Below are 20096 nucleotides of genomic sequence, written 5' to 3' on the forward strand. Positions count from 1 at the left end.
CAAAGAGCTCTGTGTCTCACCTGATACATATGAAACATATTCTTCAAATACTTATATTCCTTCCCCAACTCCTCTGGACAAAAAGAAAACAACAACAGGGTCATCATTATTCCTTTAAGATGCATATTTCCAAATTCAAATAAGAGTTGTCCCTCACACATTCCCTACCCCAAATTCATCACCTAGGCAGTGAGACTTCTGTGGGCCCCAGAAATCACCCTTGAAGTTTATTAGAAATGCAGTTGCCTGGCCCCCACTCTAAACATACTGAATTGATGTTTCAGGAAGGGGGCCCAATATTTGTTGATAAATATGTTTCTAGGGGATTTTGATGCACATCAAGTCTGAGAGCTAATATCCAGGAGAAAACCTGCATCTGTGGAAAAAGAACAAAACCTTGTAGCATGCATCTGCTTCTCTTTTGTAAAAATAACAATTACTGGCTTATGTTGATTTATGAAAACAATACATGTTCTTTTTAGAAAATCAGCAAATCAGCAAAAATATAAACAAGATACCATCTTTTTAAAAATTTAAGGCAAAATCAAGGAAGTAGGATATAGTATTTCTCCATATCTGTAGAGATTATTCTGTAAGCCCAGAATTCTGAAGGATACACACTTTGCCCTTCCCAAGGGCAGCATCGACAATGATATAAGGTCAGTGCGACCCTTATGTAGTAGAAGGCCTTCCAGACAAAGTGTGTCAGTGAGAATTTAATGAAACACTATTATTTTAAGGGTGAGGAAACTTGCTGATTTGAAATAGTATTATATTTGTAGAATTTAACATTTTTTATTTATTGTTATTTTATCTATTTATCTTTGAGTCGGAGTCTCACTCTGTCACCCAGACTGGAGTGCAGTGGCATGCTCATGGCTACCTCAGCTTTGACCTGCTGGGCTCAGGCGATATTTCTGCTTCAGTCTTCCAAGCAGCTGGAACTACAGGCACATGCCACCATGCTCAGATCATTTTTTGATTTATTGTAAAGACGTGGTGTTGCCAAGTTGCACAGGCTGGTCTTGAGCCCCTGGGCTCCGGCAATCCTCTCGCCTTGACCTCCCAAAGTGCTGGGATTACAGGCATGAGCCATCGTGCCCAGGCTATTTTTATTTTTTAAATGCACACAGGGTCTCACTATGTTGCCCAGGCTGGTTTTGAACTCCTGGGCTCAAATGATTCTCTTGCCTCAGCCTCCCAAAAGGCTGAGATTACAGGCATGAGCCACCCCACCCATCCAAAAATATACTTTAAAAAATGCTTTCCCATTTTCATCACAATGATAAGGGTAGATATTTTTGTCCCCAATTCCCAGATGGGAAACTTAAGAAGATGAAGAGACTTGCTCAGATCTTCCAGGAAGAGGAAAGACATGGCTAGACAGGAATTTTCCTCTGTTCAGTTTCATTTTCAGTCATTTCTTCCCCTAAATGTTAGGGGAAGCCCGGCTACAGTCCACCTATTGCCAAGGGGCTCCTTGGACCTGAACCCACATAGTCACCTCCCGGCCCGACACCCTGTCCTTCTCCCAGGTCGACAGTACCTAGCTTCTCTTGGGCAGCCAACTTCTCTGCCTTCAAGGCTGCCTTGCAGTTGCTCTCCAACTTACTGAGCTCAGCTGCGTGCGTCCTTTTGAGCTCCCTGTGAGACCCCGAGAGAAGGCCACAATCATCAGTGACAGGATGTCCAGAGCAGAGCTGCTACACTGACTGACCCTACCCTTCACCCTCACACAGGAAGTGAGGCCCTCACCTTCTGAAGGAGAATGCTTCTGTGCAGAAAGGGGTGTGAGGACCCCTGTTTTCTATAGCCACTGTGTTTGATGATGCCCACAGGGCCACAGGCTTCCCGCAATCATCAGCACAGTCTTTGCTTACAGCTTACTTGGGAAACTGTGGGCTGTATTAGCATCCAGGATAATCTCAGATCCTAAGCCAGCCTCCATCCCAGGAGGCAGATGTTGGCAGTGTTTAAGATGAGTGCTAAAATGAAAGTCTATATGAGCTACCAAGTCATGAGAAGACATGGAGGGGAACTGTAAATGCATATCGCTAAGTGAAAAAAGCCAATCCAAGCAGGCTATATACTGCATGATTCCAACTGTACGACATGCTGGAAAAGTTAAAACCATGGAGACGGGGGAAAAAAATCAGTGTTGGCCAGGGGTTGGGGGCAGCAGGGTAATTGAATAGGCAGAGCACAGCAGATTTTCAGGGCAGTGAAACTACTCTGTATGACGCTGTAATGGTGGATAGGTGTCATCATACATTTGCTGAAGCACACAGAATGTACAGCACCTAGAGTAAACCCTAATGTAGACCATGGACTGGAGGATAATGATGCATCGATGTAGCCTCATCGATTGACACAAAAATGTACTACTCTGGTGGGGGTATTGATAACAGGGAAAGCTATGTGTGTGGGAGGGCAGTAGGTATATGGGAAAACTCTGGACTTGCTCCTCAATTTCGCTGTAGACCAAAAACTGCTCTAAAAAGTAAGTCAATAAATGAATGAATGAATAAATAAAACGGCTCTGGTTCAACTCAGCGTACTGTTTCTCTACCAGGATTTATTTTTTAAATTGTAAATTGATCATTTATAACTGTATCTACTTATGGGGAAAAATGTGATGCTGTGATTTAGAAATACAATGTGCAATCATTAAATCAAGCTTGTTAACATACCCATCACTTCAAATACTTGACATTTGTTGCAGAGAACATTTGAAATTTATTCTCTCATCATTTTTGAAATGTACAATATTGTTATTTATTTATTTATTTTGAGTTGGAGTCTCACTCTTGTCACCCAGACTGGAGTGCAGTGGCACGCTCACGGCCACTACAGTCTCGACCTGCTGGGCTCATCCTTCTGCCTCAGTCTTCCAAATAGCTGGAACTACAGATGCATGCCACCACACCTGGCTAGTTTTTTGTTGTTTTTTTTTTGAGTTGGAGTCTCACTCCGTCGCCCAGACTGGAGTGCAGTGGCGGCTCCCAGCCACCGCAGCCTCGACCCGCTGGGCTCCGGCGATCCTTCTGCCTCAGCCTTCCAAGTAGCTGGACCTACAGGCACGCACTACCACGCCCAGCTCGTTTTGATTTATTGTAGAGATGAGGTCTCACCAAGTTGCCCAGGTGGATCTCGAACCCGCAGGCTCAGGCAATCCACTCACCTCAGCCTCCCAAGGCGCGGGATTACAGGCTGAGCCACCAAGCCTGGCTTAGAATAGTTTTTATAATTTATTGTAGAGACAAAGTCCCACCAAGTTGCCCAGGCTGGTCTTGAACTCCCATTGCTCAGGCAATCCTCTCACCTTGGCCTCCCAAAGTGCTGGGATTACAGACTGAGCCACCGAGCCCGGCCCAGATATTTAAAAAAACCCATATCTCTCCTGTCTGAGATTTTTGTGCCCTTTGACCTTCATTTCTCCATCCCCCTTATCCTCCAGTTTCTGTAATTGCCATTCTACTCTCGCTTCTGTGAGTTCCATTGTTTCAGATTCCACATTCAAGTGAGAACACGTGGTATTTGTCTTTCTGTGTCTGACTTATTTCGCTTACCATAAGGCTCTCCAGTTCCATTCATGTTGTAGCAAATGACAGAATTTCCTTCGTTTTAAAGGCAGAATTGTATTCCATTTACATATTCATACATATGTCACATTTTAAAAATCCATTCATCCACTGATGGACAAGGTTGATTCCATAACTTGGCTATTGTGAATAGTGTTGCAATGGACATGGGAGTGCAGATATCTCTTCGACAAACTGATATCAAATATTTTGGGTAAATACCCACAAGTGGGATTGCTGGATCATATGACGTACGTTTGTTTTCTTTTTTTCCCTTTATTTTATTCTTTTAAATCAGGGCTTTACTGTTGCCCAGACTGTAGTGCAGGGGTACAATCACAGTTTACCCAGCCTCAAGTGATCCTTCCACCTCAGCCTCCTGAGTAGCTAGTACTACAAGTGTGAGTCACCACATCCAGCTAATTTTTTTATTTTTGTAGGATGAGTCTTGCTATGTTGCCTTAGCTGGTTGCAAACTCCTGGGCTCAAGTAATTCTCCTGCCTTAGCTTCCCAAAGTGCTGGGATTACAGGTGTGAACCACCACACTCAGCCTGGTATTTCTCTTTTTAGTTTTTTTGAGTAACTTCCATATAGTTTTCCATAATGGCTACACTAATTTACAGTCCCAGTAACAGTGTATGTTTCCTTTTTTCCAATCCTCTCCAACATTTGTTATCATTCGTCTTCTTGATAATAGCCATTCTGATAGGTGTGAGATAATAGCTCATTGTGGCCTTAATTTGCATTTCCCAGACCATGCTGGAAGTCGACTTGAGGCCAGGAGTTTGAGGTTGCAATGAGCTATGATTGCATCACTGCACTTCAACCCGGGCAACAGAGCAAGACCTTGCCTCTAAAAAAAAAAAAATAAATCAGTAGATAAATATAAAAAAAAGAAATTCAGGTAATGTGATTGATGCCGCCAGCTTTGTTCTTTTTACTTAAAATTGTTTTGGTCATTTGGAAGCTTTTGTAATAATTACATATGAATTTTAGGATTTTTTTTCTATTTTTATGAAGAACATCTTTGGTATTTCAATAGGAATTGCATTAAATTTGTATATCACTTTGGTTAGTATAGCCAATTTAACAATATTAATTCTTCCAATTCATAAACACAAAATATCTTTCCATTTCTTTGCATCTTCTTCAGTTTCTTTTATCAATGTTTTATAGTTTTTGGTGTAGAGAGATTTCACCTCTTTGGTTAAGTTTACTCCTAGGTATCTTATTTTTTGTTTAAGCTATTGTAAGTGGAATTGTTTGGTTTTTTAAAGATAGTTAACTACTAGTGTATAAAAATGCTACTGATTTTTGTATGTTGATTTGGTATTCTACAACTTTATGAATTCATTAGTTCTAACAGTTTTTTGTTTTGTTTTTGGTGGAGACTTTAGGGCTTTCTATCTATAAGATGGTGTCATCTGAAAACAGGTACAATTTCACTTTTCTCTTCCTAATGAGGACTAAACTCTGACTTTTTTTTTCTTTACTTTGCCAAATTCCTAAGGGGTCTGGAAAGACAAATTTTGTATTAACTATTTGATGCTGTTTACTTTCCAACCTGGCTCTGGCATAACATCACATAGGAGATAAAAAAGAAAAAAATCAAAGTATTTTATGGCCCTGTAAAGCTGTCTTTTAGGGACTCTGGGCACTTTTTACCTATTCTCTCTGAAGTCTGTCACTTATGAAGTTTCATCTACAGATCAAGAAACTTGACGCTCTTATCCTTCCTCAAGTTGCCTGTTCCCTTTACTGCTTTCACAATTCCTTTTGTAACTCTAACTAATTGCTAGTCAGGAAATCTTTGAATTCTGTAGCCCCTCTTAGAGATATACTACCTTCCAGAACCGAATCAATGTAAATCTCACATGTTTTCCATTAATGGTTTCTTGTAACCTCTGTCCTCCAGTATATAACCAAGTATATAACCAAGCTACAATTCAATTGTGGCTAGCACATTATCCTCAGGATGTACTGGGGACAGGTGTCATTAGCCTAAGATCACTTACCTTTGGCTCAGAATAAACCATCTTACATAATTTATAGTCTGACATCTTCCATCAACACTAGTTTGGAGGACTTTTATTTCTTTCTCTTAGTTAATTGCTCTGACTAGGACTTCAAGTACTATGTGAACATAAGAGGTGAAGGTGGGCATCTTTTTCTTGTTCCTGATCTTAGAGAGAAAGCTTTTAGCTTTTTTCTACTCAGTATTGTTAACTATGCATTTGTCACATATTGCCGTCATTCTATCGAGTTGCGTATCTTCTATGTCGAATTTGCTGAGAGTTTTAATCATGAAGGAATGTTACATTTTGTCAAATGCTTTTTGTGCATCTATTGAAATGATCATGTGGGTTTTTGGTTTCGTTTTTGTTTTTGAGTTGGAGTCTCACTCTGTCGCTCAGACTGGAGTGCAGTGGCCGCTCCCGGCCACTGCAGCCTCGACCTGCTGGGCTCCGGCGATCTTTCCACCACAGCCTCTGAGCCGGAATTACAGGCACGCGCTACCATGCCTGGTTGATTTTCTGATTTATTGTAGAGATGAGGTCTCGCCAAGTTGCCCAGGCGGGTCTCGAACCCGCGGGCTCAGGCAATCCACTCACCTCAGCCTCCTAAAGCGCGGGATTACAGGCTGAGACACCCATATGGGTTTTTTTTTAAGAATAAAATCTCAGGGTCATAATGTGGGTGCCTTTTGTTTTATTATATTTAATACACGATATTTGTGCCTATCTGTGGGGTACATGTGACATTTTGTTCATGCACAGAATATAATAATCACCTCAGGGTATTTATAGTATCCGTCACCTGAGAATTTATTATTTCTACACATTGGGTATATTTCAAGTCCTCTCTTCTAACTATTTTGAAAAATATAATACATTGTTGTTAACTATAGTCTCTCTACTCTGCTATCAAACATTAGAATTTATTTCTTCTATCTAACTGTATATTTGTATCCATTAACCAACCTTGCTCCATCCCCCCACCTCCCACCCACACACCCTTCCCAAATCTCTGGGATTTATCATTCTCCTCTCTACCTCCATGTGAGCAACATTTTAAGCTCCCACACATGAGTGAGAACATGTGATATTTGTCTTTCTGTGCCTGACTTTCTTCACCTAAGATAATGACCTCCGATTATATCCATGTTACTGCAAATGACAAAATTTCATTCTTTTTCATGACTGAATAGTATTTGTGTGTGTGTGTGTGTATGATAAAAATATATATACATAAGATAATATATATAACACATTTTCTTTATTGATTCATCTGCATATTTTGGCTATTGTGAACAGTGCTACAATAAATATGGGAATGCATATATCCCATTGGTATAATGGTTTCCTTTCTTTAGATAAATGCCCAGGAGTGGAATTGCTGGATCGTACAGGAGTTCTATTTTGAAATTTTTAAGAAACCTCTATACTATTTTCCATAGTGGTTGTACTAATTGACATGTCAACCAACAGCATATAAGAGTTCCCTTTTCTCCACCATCTTGCCAACATCTGTTTTGGTTTTTTTTTTTTTTTTTTTTTTTGTCTTTTTATAATAGTCATTCTAACTTGTATTGTGTTTTTGGCTTGCATTTCCCTGAGCATTTTTCACATTGGTTATTTTTATGCCTTCCTTTGGAGAAATGTCTGTTGATATCCTTTGCCCATGATTAAATGGTATCATTATTTTTTTACTGTTGAGTTGTTTTGTGTTCTTCATATATTCTGGATATTGGTCCCCAGTTGAATGAGTAGTTTGCAGATATGTTCTCTCATTCAAGAGGATGTCTCTTTACTCTGTTGATTGATTCATTTATTGTATAGAAGCTTTTTACTTTAATATAGTCCCATTTGTTATTTTTTTGTTGCCTGTTCTTTACAGGTCATAGCCATAAACTCTTTGCCAAGACTAGTGTCCTGAAGAGTTTTCCCTATTTTTTCTTCCAGTAGTTGTATAATTTTGGCTCTAACATTTAAGTGTTTAATACATTTGGAGTTTGTTTTTGTATATGGTGCGAGATAGGGGTCTAATTTCATTCTTTTGCATATGGATATTCAGTTTTCCCAGCACTGTTTATACTGAAGAGAGTGTCCTTTCCCTATTGTAGGTTCTTGACAGCTCTGTTGAAGATCAGTTGACTGTAATTACATGAATTTATTTCTGGGTTCTCTGTTCTGTTCCATTGGGCTATATGAATATTTTTATACCAATGCCATGCTGTTTTGCTTATGACAGACTTGTAATATATTTTGAAGTCAAGTCGTGTGATGTCTCCAGCATTTTTTCCCCCTCAGGATTGCTTTGGTTATTCTGGCTCATTTTGATTCCATATGAATTTTAGAATTGTTTTCTGTGAATAATGGCATTGGTAATTTGATAGAGGTTGCACTGAATCTGTATTGCATTGGTCAGTATAATCATTTTAATGATACTAATTCTTCCAATTCGTGAACATGGGATGCCTTTCCATTTGTTTGTGTACTCTCCAATTTATTTCATCTGTATTTTGTAGTTTTTCTTGCAGAGGTTTTCCAACTTTTTGGCTACATTTATTCCTAGGTATTTGATTTTATTTGTATACATTGTAAATATTATTGCCTTCTTGCTTGCTTTCTTGGCAATTTCATTGTAGGTTTATAAAATGCAACTGATTTTTGTATGTTGAGTCAGTATCCCATAAGTTTATTGAAATGTTTATCAGTTCTGAGAGTTTTTTTGGTGGAGTCTTTCTTTTTCTCAGATGTAAGATCATATTTTCTGCAAAGAGGAATAATGTTGCTTCCTCTTTTCCAATTTGGATGCTTCGTATTACTTCTCTTGCATGTTTGCTCTGGCTGGGACTTCCAGTACTATGTTGAGTAGGAGTGGTTCAAGTAGGTGTCCTTGCCTTGTTCTAGGTCTTAGACAAAAGGCTTTCAACTTTTCTCTATTCAGTATGATGTTAGCTGTGGACATGTCATATACAGCCTTTCTTATGTTAAGGTATGTTCCTTCTATGCTTAGTTTGTTCAGAATTTTTATCATGAAATGATGTTAAATTTTATAAAATACTTCTGCATCTTTGAGATGATCATATTATTTTTGTCCTTCATTCTGTTGATGTGATGTATCATGTTTATTGATTGTCATATGCTGAACCATCCTTGCATTCCTGGTACAAATCTTACATGATCATGGCATATTATCTTTTGGTGTATTGTTAAATGTGTTTTGCTAGTACTCTATTGAAGAATTGTGCATCTGTTTCATCAGAGATTTGGCCTGTAGTTTTCTGTGCTTGTTGTGTTGCTGTCTGGTTTTGGTATCAGGGTAATGCTGGCCTCAGAATGAGTTAGGAAGAAGTTCTGTCTCTTCAATTTTTTGGAAAGAGTTTGAGGAGGATTGGTATTCATTTTTCTGTATGTTTTGTAGAATTTGGCAAAGACTCTATCTAGTCTGGGTTTTACTTTTGGGGATACTTTTTATTATTGATGCAATATTGCTACTCATTATTCATCTGTTCAGGTTTTCTATTTCTTCCTGATTCCATGTTGGTAGGTTGTATGTTTTAGGAATTTATCTATTGACCAGTTTCCAGTCTGTTAGCGTATAGTTGTTCATAATAGTCTTTGATGATTGTATTTTTATGATATCACTTGAAATGTCTCCTTTTTCATTTCTGATTTTTGGGGGGGGGTCTTCTCTCTTCTTTTCTAGTTAGTAGTTTAGTAGGTTAGTCTAGCTAGTAAATAATCAATTTTGTTTATCTTTTTGAAGAACATATTTTGTTTTGTTGATTCTTTGTGTTTTTTTAGTCTCTATTTCACTTAGTTCTGTTCTTATTTTTATTATTTCTTTTCTTCTGCTAATTTTAGGTTTTACTAGTTCCTTGAGGTGCATTGTTAGATTGTTTATCAGAAATCTTTCTACTTTTTTGATGCAGTTGTTTATGCCTATTAGCACTTTTTTTTCCCCTATATCCCATAGGTTTTGGTATGCTGTTCTTCCGTTTTCATTTGTTTCAAAAAATGTTTTTATTTTCATCTTATTTTTTCATTGTCTCATTGGTCATTCAGGAGCATACTGTATAATTTCCATGTATTTTCATAATTCCAAAGTTCTTCTTATTATGGGTTTCTAGTTTTATGGGATGAGTTTGTCTATCCTTGGGCCTCAGGATGACATACACTGGCAACAGTCTTAGTAAGTCCAATCATTGTACTTTTAGATGGCATAATCATTGTACTTTTAGATGGTGTACTCAAGGTGCCAGAAGTGACAGTGGTGGCCCAGGCAGGTGTGTGGGTTCTTGGGCCCCCAGGCAGTGGATGTGGTATGACTGATGGCCGTAGCAATAGTGGGAGAAGCCTCTGGGACCCAAGTGGTACTCACTGGTACTGGCAGTGACTGTGACAGGTTGGGTAACCTGGTCTTCAGACCTGCTAATGGCATGTGCAGGTAAGTGATAGCTGTGGTGGTAGCAGCAAGTTGAGTGAGGTGACCTCAGACTCTAGGAGGAATGCTCAGGTGCCTTACAGGTGAAGTAAGTTATTTGCAACATGTAGCTGGTTCTTTTTTTTTTTGAGTTGTAGTTTTACTCTGTTGCTCAGGGTGGAGTGCAGTGATCACAGCTCACTGCATGATCACAGCTCACTGCAACCTCGGCCTCCTGGACTTAGGCAATCCTTCTGCTTCAGCTTTCTGATTAACTAGGACTACAGACCCACACCGTCATGCCTGGTTAATTTTTTATTTTTTGTAGAGATGAGGTGTTACTATGTTGCCCAGGCAGGTCCTGAACTCCTGGGCTCAAGCAGTCCTCCTGTCTCAGCTTCTCAAATGGCTGAGATTATAGGCGTGAGCCACCATGTCTAGTTCATTCTATGCCTTTTTATTAGATAAATTAATCTATTTACATTCAAGGCAATTATAAATAGATATAGGCATACTACTGCCATTTTCTTAATTGTTGTCTGGTTGTTTTGTAGATACTTTATTTCTGTTTTCTTCTTTTGTGGTTTGGTGGTTTTTCTGTAGTGGTATACTTTGGATCCTTTCTATTTGTGTTTTGTTCTTCCACTAAATATTTTTGCTTTGTGACTACCATAAGGCTTACATAGAACATATTGTACTTAGTCTATTTCAAGTTGGTAACAACTTAACTTTAATTGCATACAACAACCCTATACTTTTACCCAACTCACAACATTTTATGGTTTTGATGTCAGAATTTACATCATTTTGTAATGTGCATCTTTGATAACTTATTTTAGCTATAGTTGTCATTAATAGTTTTGTTTTTCAGCTGGACATGGGCACGGTGACTCAAATCTATAATCCCAGCACTTTGGGAGCCTGAAGCAGGAGCATCACTTGAGCCCAAGAGTTTGAGACCAGCCTGAGCAACATAGTGGCACCCCATCTCAAAGAAAATAAACAAACAAAAAAAATCATAAAAATGAAAATAAACCTTTAGGAACAAATAGTTTTGTTTTTTTAATCCTCATCCTAGGAATAAAACTGCCTTACACACTACTATTACAGCTTTAGAGAATTCTGAATACCGTTCTATTTTACTTATACCATTGAATTTTGTGCTTTCATATAACTCATGTTACTAATTAGTAGCTTAAAAAAACTTTGTTTGGAATTTCCATAATAGTAATGTGCAATAGTAAGGTGTAATAGTAATGAACACCGCTAACTTTTGCTTGGAAAGATTTGTATTTCTTTCTCATTTTAAGAAAACAGGTTTGCTAAAATATTCTTGGTTGGCAGTTTTTTCCCTTGGCACTTTGAATATATCATCCCACTGTCTCCAGGCCTGCAGGATGTCTGCTGAGAAATTATAGCTGTATTGGCAATTCTTTGTATGTGATATGTTTCTTACCTCTCACTGCTCTCAGAAATTTGTCTTTGTCTTTGATTTTTGATAGCTTGATTATTATGTGTCTTGGTGTATTCCTCTTTGGGTTTAATTTGATTGAATTTGTTTGGCGGGGGGGTACATGGGAATTCTTTGTACATGTCTGTCAATTTTTCTATAAATCTAAAATTACTCCAAAAAATAAAGTCTATAAATAAATAGCTTGGACTCAACTAAGGGTGCTGTCTCTTCACCAGGATTTCTGAGGTTGCTCTGGTGCCCAGCAGGTAGCCTGGAGGGGGCCTTTGAGATTCTCTTCACCCACAGAGACACAACCCTCCTTTTTTTAAAAAATTACATTTTATTGTGTATATTTAAGGCATACAACATGATGGTACTATATGGCAAAATAGTTACTATAGTGGAACAAATTAACATATCTATCATCTCATTTGGCTACCCATTCTCCCCTACAATCCCTGTCAAGGACAGCTATAAGCTCATTTAGCAAAAATCCTGAATATAATATACAATTATTCACTATATAATTCTCATTTTTACACTAGATCTTTGGACTTGTTCCCCCTACATATTTGTAACTTTTCATTCTTTGGTGTACATCTCCCCATTTTTTTTTCTGACTTCAACCCTGGTAACCACTGTCTTATTCCCTGTCTCTATATATTTGGCCACATCCTCTTAATTTCTCCCTGATTTGACTTTGCTCCTGACTCTCCCACCTTCTTCCTGATTTGCTCAGGCCTGGACTTAGCATCCAGGGAGAGTAGAGGGGAAAGAAAGAAAAAGAGAAGGAGGGAGAAGAGGAGGAGAGTGGGCTAAAAGCAACAGTTATTTATGACAGAAATCTCATAGAGAACAAAAAGTTGGCTCTTCTCAGCACTCAACGAAAAGGGTGATTATAATTGCAATGAAATAATTGGATGATAAAATACAAAGCAGGAATAACTTTCTCTGTGTTTCATTTTAGAAGCGTCAAATCAAGCCATCCTGCTCTTCAAAGTCACGTGCCTCACTCGGTTCCCCCACCCCTTGCCACCCAGTCCCAATTGGCACTGTCTGAAGCCCAGTGAACTGAACTCCCGCCAAAGATACAGAGCCTTGGGCCTTCAGCACACAAGGACCCAAGCTGGAAAGCATACCTGTTATTTTTTTCAAAGTTCTGTTTCATCTCAGCACAGCGGAGATCCATTTCATTGGTGAGCTAGAAAAAAAATTAGGATTGAGGACCCAAACCTACTCTCTGACCCATGCCTTCCAAGAAGCTATCCAACGTCTTCCCACAGCTCTCCCATTGTGTTCTGTGGAGCCAGAAAGCAGACGTTACTGAGGGAATGCAACAGTGTTTCCCTTGCTCTATATTGTTTTGCACTTAATTAACCTATAAGTTCATCTCTTTCACAAATGGTTTTTGTGGGTAGCTCTGGTCTCCTCTGCTAGACTATCAACTCTTTGTAAGATCATGGGCTTTGGATTTGGGGATATATAACTCAATGGAGCAATCATTTACTGAGCAAAGGTCTTGGCCTAGAAGAATCAAAGAGAACTAAGACTCAGACTCTGCCTTCAAGGAAATTTAAAATCCAATGTTCCTCAATCATTGTTGATGGCAGGTTGAGCTTTAGCTGATAAGATTTGTTCACTTTCAGGCAACACTCCATTCTAACCTGCCAGATTCTCTGGCTAGTGTCTCAGGAGAAACGATCACTTCAAAGTCAGTCAGGGCTCACTGTCAGCTAAGACAAGGGTTTAGGGCTTGTCCTTATCCCTCTGTGACTACTGGGGAGGCACTAGGGACTTCCTGGCACAACCAAGGGGTCACTCTCAGCTGCTTTGATGGAGACCAGCATGGTGGCCGCCGACATTCTTCCCCTCCAGAGAGCCGCACGGCAAATTGGGTGTTCACAAGTGGCAGTATTTTTAGGAGCACAATCCAGGCTCCCTTCATGGAAACAGTCTCTAAATATGAGATGATAACCTCCAAAAAACTGGAAGACTACACTTTTTCCTCCACATCAGCAAAACATTTCCCTTTGAGGACTTTCTTCATCAAGGAAACAAACAAAAAGTTACTCGGACAAGGTTGGGTGAACAGGGAGGGTGGAGCACAGGGTTGTGCCATGTTTGGTCAAAAACTGCTAAGCACTCAGCATGGTAGGGGCTGGTGTGTTTGTAAATCACCCAACATAACATGAGAAAAGGTTTGAAAGAATCTCCAAAAGAAAAATTCACTGACACCAAACGCAGCCTCTCACATCAACGCTAGCTGGTCCATGGATGCCGATGGGCTCCTAGAACACTTAGCTAGTGGGGAAGCCTGTACTACAAGGGCCCTGCCCTCCAAAAGACAATTCCAGTTTTTGGGGGTCCCTCTTGGTATATGTCCAGCAGGGTCTGTGCTTCTGAGTCAAAAGAGCATTTTGCCCAATGACCCACTACTGTTGAACTGAGTGATCTTCAGCAAATTAATTAACTTCCCTGAGCTTTGATTTCTTTTCTATAGAGGAGACCGTAGACCTGGTCCCAGACCTCAGATAAGGTAATGAATAATAAGGTAATGAACCAACAGTGGAGGAGGTCTCAACCCGAGTCCTAAGCTGGGTCACTGTGGGATCCAGACATGTTTGGGATATATCAGGCGGCAAGAGGTTTCTGGGAAGTAGAACCTTGCAAGAGGGTTTCAGTAACACTAAGCAGATGTTTCTGAGCATGACACTGGCTACCACTCTAGCCCACTGAGGCGGGAAGAAGTTACTGTGATGAAGCAGATGGTAAATCTAAGGAGGTGTCGCTAAACTCTCCAGGAATCACTAAGTCTGTAAAATGACATCTGTAGATTCTGACGTGTTGGCACTGGCAGCTTTAACAGTCACAGAATGAACCCTGGAGGCTTTCAGGAACCGTTGAGCACTGGCAGCATCCACTGTGCTGGTGTCGTTAGTGGGAGCCTCTCAAGTTCTGAAACTTAATGCACCACAAAGGGCCCCATGTGGAGAGAACAGTGTCACTGCACATGCCGGAGGCACCTGGAAAACTTCCAGAAATGAATGAATTAAGCATTGAAAAGGAACTTGAGTCCTTGCAATTAGGCATGAGAATGGAGTCAGAGCAACACTAATGGGTGACACAGCCCTATCTTCAGAGTTCTGTCACCTGGACAACATGACACACACGAGCAAGGGCTTTGCACCTTCCCAGGTGATCTGGAAACGCTAGTTTTACCCTACCCACAGAGATGTTGGCTAGTGCAAAGATCACTCACCAATTTCTGGGCAGACTGGTGGTCTCTGTTCATTTGTTCTATGATTGCTGTCAGCTCTGAGATCTGCTCTTCTAGGTCAGAAATGATGCCAGTCCTGTAGGACAAGTAATTCTTCCATCACTCACCAAGCATACCATTCCATGGCCTGAGCGTGACTGACTCTGCCTGGTGAGAGCTGGCCATGCTCTGTACCAGCTCCATCATTATGGGGTTGGGGGTGGTGGAGTGGGGGGTGGTCTTGGGGGAAAGCATTTGGCAATAGGGTGGCTGAGCTTCAGATCTGACTCTGTTGGGTAAGCTAACCAGATGTGAGCAGGGAGGTTGGTGTCCTACTGAGTAGAAGAGAAATAAGAATATGTCAGAAATGTATGAGGGTTTGAACTTGATTGGGTAATGACAGTTGGAACAGAGGAGGCAGTTCAGATAAATTAGAAGATGGAGGAATAGGATTGATGCTGACTGTGCATCGTAGGCAGGGAATGAGCCAGAGTTGGACTAAGAGAGTACTTGAGAGAGTGGCTTTTGGAACAGATATCTGTAAATGATCCAATGCTGTCAGGTTGAGCTTGCGTAGACAGGGTGGCAGGTAGTGCCTTGTGCTGTGGAGCTGAGAGGAGGTCCTCAATTCAAGAGGCTTTGGCCCCTTTGGTCAATCATCCTCCATGGGTCATAGGACACAGAAATGATGTGGGGTAAGAAGATAAGAGAGCACATATAGGAAGAAAGGATGCCAAAGTATGAGTGACAAGGAAGGCATGAGAAGGTTGAATGCCAAGAAACCCCTGTTTTTTGACCGTAATCTTCAGTATAAGCAACACTCACAGCTTTACCCAGGAATGAAACAAGCATGGGCTGTGATGTTTTCTTAGGCCCACCTGGTGCCCACTTTATCATGAAACCAAGATGTAGCTGTGGGTGCTAGCTTACCCATGACATCTGTAGATTCTGATGCAGCATTAACAGTCACAGAATGAGCCCTGGAGGCTTCTGGGAACTTTTGAGCACTAGAAGCAACCATGGCTGCATAACAAGGGCCAGGGAGGAGCAGGGAAAAGTAAACAGATGCTGACTACCTCACTGGACGGGAAGACAGGGACTTGGGTCTGGCTTCTCCAGGCCTGTTCTGATCAGGGCGATCCCTCAGTATGGCTTCACTCAACTCGCAGGCCCCTCAGCCTCATCTCCAATCTGAATCCCTGCTCAGAGGTAACCACTGCTAATAGCTGGGCTGTACTCTTCTTGTATACCAGCAGATAGGTAAGGGATTGTGTATGTGTGTGTGTGTGTGTGTGTGTGTGTGTGTGTGTGTGTGTGTGTGCGCGTGTGTGTGTGCACATGCATGTGCGCGTGCTTTCTGTTGTTGGTCTTTTAGACCTGAGTCTTGGAAGAAATAACTCTCGCAGCAACACAAGTCTGAAGGCAGAGGCACTTGCAACGCCATTCTGTAGTGCAGGTAAGAAGAGAGATGCTTGAACCTGCACAGGACAGTGGGAAAGGAGACACGAATGAGAGGCTAAGTGGTGGAATTTAACGCCGTGGAGACGTGCGTGATGTGGCATTGGAGAACAGAGAGCTGGTGGGGCTTGAATGACAGAGAAGATGGCCGTGTGCTCAGCAGGGTGAACCCAGGCTGGAACCTTCCACGCTGTATCTCTCAGAGGCACACACTGAGAGGTATTTTGGGGCATTAGGAAAAAGAAATGTGTACTGCAGCCTCCCAGAAACCCAGACTTGACTCTTAATTCGCACACCCTCAGTTCAGACCATTTTATGAATACTTCATCTGTTCCTCACCCCCAAGCACAACTGCCCTCCTGTTGGGTAATCACAGGCTCCCGGTCACTTCCAGGTCACCCTGCCCCTTGGGTCTCCTCAAGGATGGGACCAGGGCATGGAGGAGGTACGGGGGAAGAGCAGCTCTGGGAGGCAGTGGGGAGGGGGAAGGGGCTCTCCTGCACCTCAGAGCAGAGCATGTGGCCCAGGCAGGATGTCAGCGCTGGTCCCAGAGGTTGGGCTGAGCCCAGAGCTGGATGTTGGTCCAGTGACATTACCTGGCAAAGTTGACTTTGTCCAGGATCTCTGACTCCATCTGCTTTTTTTGGTCAAACATCTCGTCTCCTAAGGTGACAGAAATCTGCTCCGGATTCCGAATGATTTGATAGCCAGGGGACACGTTGATCACCTCCTGGACAGCAAGGGAAGGCAGGATAAGACTGCAGAGTGGAAAGCAGGGACGCCTCCACATCTCCTCCGGCCTTACTCACACCTGAGCAACAGAGACCCGAGAGGAGACCCAGGCCCCAGGCCCCCGCTAGGCTGCCCCCATTACCACTCACCCTCACATCTCTGAGATCCATGCCCCACGCACAGTGAGCTCCCTGGTATCCTCGTGGGCCTCAAGCTCAACTGTGCCAAACTCAGCCATCAACACCCCTGCCCTCCCCCTCCATCGTGGCCAGAAATAGAGGCAGTGGGCATGTAGAAATGGCTCAGGGTTTGGAATTAAACAGACCTGAGTTTAAATCTTGGCTCTGTCACCAACCTGTAACTAACTATTCAATATCTCCGTGCCTCACTTTCCTCATCAGAAAATGGGAATAATAACTCTTCCTTAAAGCTAGCTGGGTGCGGTGGCTCATGCCTGTAATCCCAGCACTCTGGGAGGCCAAGGTGGGAGGATTGCTTGAGTCCAGAAGTTTGAGATCAAACTGGGCAGCATAAGAGACCTCGTCTCTACACAAAATAAAAAACTTAGCCAGGTGTGGTGTATGTGCCTGTAGTTCCAGTTACTCAGGAGACTGAGTGGAAGGATCACCTGAGCCCAGCAGGTCAAGGCCATGGTAGCCGTGGGCATGCCACTGCACTCCAGCCTGGGTGACAGAGACCCTGACTCAAACAAAACAAAACAAAACAGAAAAAAACAAAACAAAACTCTTTCTTAGAGGGCATTTGTGAGAGAAAAGCAAAATAACAAATGAAGAAATGATTAGCATGGTTGCCTAAAAACAGTAGTCAGTTTCTCCCCCTCTCCCACTAGATGCCAAGTCAGAGACCTGCGCAGGGCCACAGCTGTCAGAGCCCAGGATACTGCGGCTTCCAGAAAGAACTGCCACACATCCTGAAGCCCCGGGGTCCTTCTGTATAATCTTCCTATCTCTCTCCGCCTGGTCCTCTTCCAGCCACACCTTGACTGATGCTCAGCCCCTCATCTCCCTTTCATCTTATCCCTCCTCACTGTTCATCCTCTTCTCCACCTGGTGGGCAATTCTATTTTTAATTTAATTTAATTTTTTCTGACCATGAAAAGACAACATGGTACTTGTTTAAAGAAAAAGAAAGAAAGAAAGAAAGAAAGAAAGAAAGAAAGAAAGAAAGAAAGAAAGAAAGAAAGAAAGAAACCAGGTGAAAATAGAAAATAGTAAAAAAAAAAAGAAAAGAGCCGGGCTCGGTGGCTCAGCCTGTAATCCCGCGCCTTTGGGAGGCTGAGGTGAGTGGATTGCCTGAGCCCGCGGGTTCGAGACTCGCCTGGGCAGCGAAACCTCATCTCTACAATAAATCAAAAAATCAGCCGGGCGTGGTAGCGCATGCCTGTAATTCCAGCTACTCGGAAGGCTGAGGTGGAAGGGTTGCCAGACCCCAGCAGGCGAGGCTGCGGTGGCCAGGAGCGGCCACTGCACTCCAGTCTGGGCGACAGAGTGAGACTCCAACTCAAAAAAAAAAAGAGAAAAGAAAACAATCACGTCCTGTCCGAAGGTGCTTTTTCCTAAAAATGTAAATCCACCTGGTACTGTGCCTGTGTCAGACCAGAAGGATCAGGCCCATACCCCCAGGCAGGTGTCAGGACCCTTCTGGGCTCCATTCCCATCTCTTTCTCCAGGGCCCTCAGGGACTCTGCATTTAGGCACATGAGCTGTATTCTGGCCGGGACTCAATGTCACTCCCAGGTGTCCCTGCACGGGGCAGTAGAGAGTGGCAGGTCAATGCCCACTTGGGTCTGGCTGAGCTGAGTTCAAGTCGTGGTCCTTCCACTTCCTGACCACATATAGTGCAAGGAAAACAACCCTCCTGCCAGGATCATTGTGAAGATGCAACTAGCTGAGAGTCTGTGAAAGGCCCATGCCTGTACACCACAGGTGCTCAATAAATGTCAGTCCCCGCCCTCTTCCCATTGTACTCACACAGGACAGCTTATGGCTCTCCTCTTGTCTTCCTAAGTGCATCTTCACTCTGCAAGAGAAGGGCACGATCAGAAAGCAACCAGAGGGCAAATGGAGGTTCAGGGCTTCAGAGCTGCACCCTGACATCTTATCATCTGCTGTCTGCTCCCTGAGCTCCAGCCACATGCCCCTCTCTGGGATTCCTGGGTTGCTGGGGAACCCACTAAAGCAGGGCCCCTGAAGGTCCCACAGCTTGAACTCTTGTGAAAAAATTCCGCCCAAGGAGGCAAAAGGGTTTTCTTAGGATGTTGGGACAGCCTGTTTTGGAGGGGTATAGACCAGCTAGAGGGACCCCTGCATACTTCTGGACAGCAAAGCTCTGGGTGTCTGGTGACACCCCCCAAACATGTGTGCACACGTATGCACACTTAATTCAGGGAACTGCGTGTAGCCCTCTTTAAGGGAGAATGAAACAAGAAACATTCTACATAAACAGACATTCCAGATAATGACATGCATTCCATTAAGACACAAAACATTTGCATTTCATTTGTTTTTCACTCACATCTTTAATATGCTATTTATAAAATGAATATTACGTATACACATGCATTTTCCATCTTCAAAGCCAGCAAGTGCATCTGTCCGACCTCCATTTCTGTTGTTACAACTCCATCTCCGACTCTGACACTCTGACTTCCTTTTTCATATGTAAGGAAGGATCTTTCTGGCCACATCTGGTCCAGGATAATCTCTCCTTCTCAAAGTCAACTGATTAGCACCATTAACTCCACCTGCAACCCTAAGTCCTCTTTTCCTGAATTATTTTTATTTTTACAGACAAAGTTTTGCTCTGTGACCCAGGCTGGAATGCAGTTGTGGGATCGTAGCTCACTGCAGCCTCCAACTCTTGGGCTCAAGTGATCCTCCTGCCTCAGCCTCCCAAGTAGCTGAGACTACAGGTGTGCACCACCACATCAGTTAATTTTTATTTTTTGTAGAGACAAGGTCTTGCTACGTTGCCCAGGTGGTCTCAAACGCCTAGCCTCGTGATCCTCCCACCTTGGCCTCCCAAAGCCCTGGGATTCTAGGTATGAGCCACCACACCAGCCCCTAATTCCTCTTTGGCAAGTAACATAATACATTCACTTTCCAGGAATTAGAGTGTAGGCATCACTGGGGGCCACTGACCTACCCACTACATCCTTCCTTTCCT

At 42.4% G+C, this 20096-nt stretch overlaps 1 protein-coding gene across 1 annotated transcript in view; it reads right to left on the bottom strand.

The window, feature by feature from the left end:
• The window catches only part of ALS2CR12 (amyotrophic lateral sclerosis 2 chromosome region 12), a 39912-nt gene that overhangs the window by 17233 nt on the left and 2583 nt on the right, over positions 1–20096 (bottom strand). The window contains exons 3-8 of the mRNA XM_008070792.1: positions 18902–18950; positions 16775–16908; positions 14724–14817; positions 12604–12665; positions 1547–1644; positions 21–73 (exon numbers count right to left, since the gene is read on the bottom strand). Coding sequence (XP_008068983.1) covers positions 21–73; positions 1547–1644; positions 12604–12665; positions 14724–14817; positions 16775–16908; positions 18902–18950 — 490 coding nt within the window. The remainder of the gene's footprint in view (positions 1–20; positions 74–1546; positions 1645–12603; positions 12666–14723; positions 14818–16774; positions 16909–18901; positions 18951–20096) is intronic.

Source organism: Carlito syrichta, unplaced genomic scaffold (assembly GCF_000164805.1).
Source record: "Carlito syrichta isolate Samal-C Ts95f unplaced genomic scaffold, Tarsius_syrichta-2.0.1 Scaffold314013, whole genome shotgun sequence".
Lineage (NCBI taxonomy): Eukaryota > Metazoa > Chordata > Mammalia > Primates > Tarsiidae > Carlito > Carlito syrichta.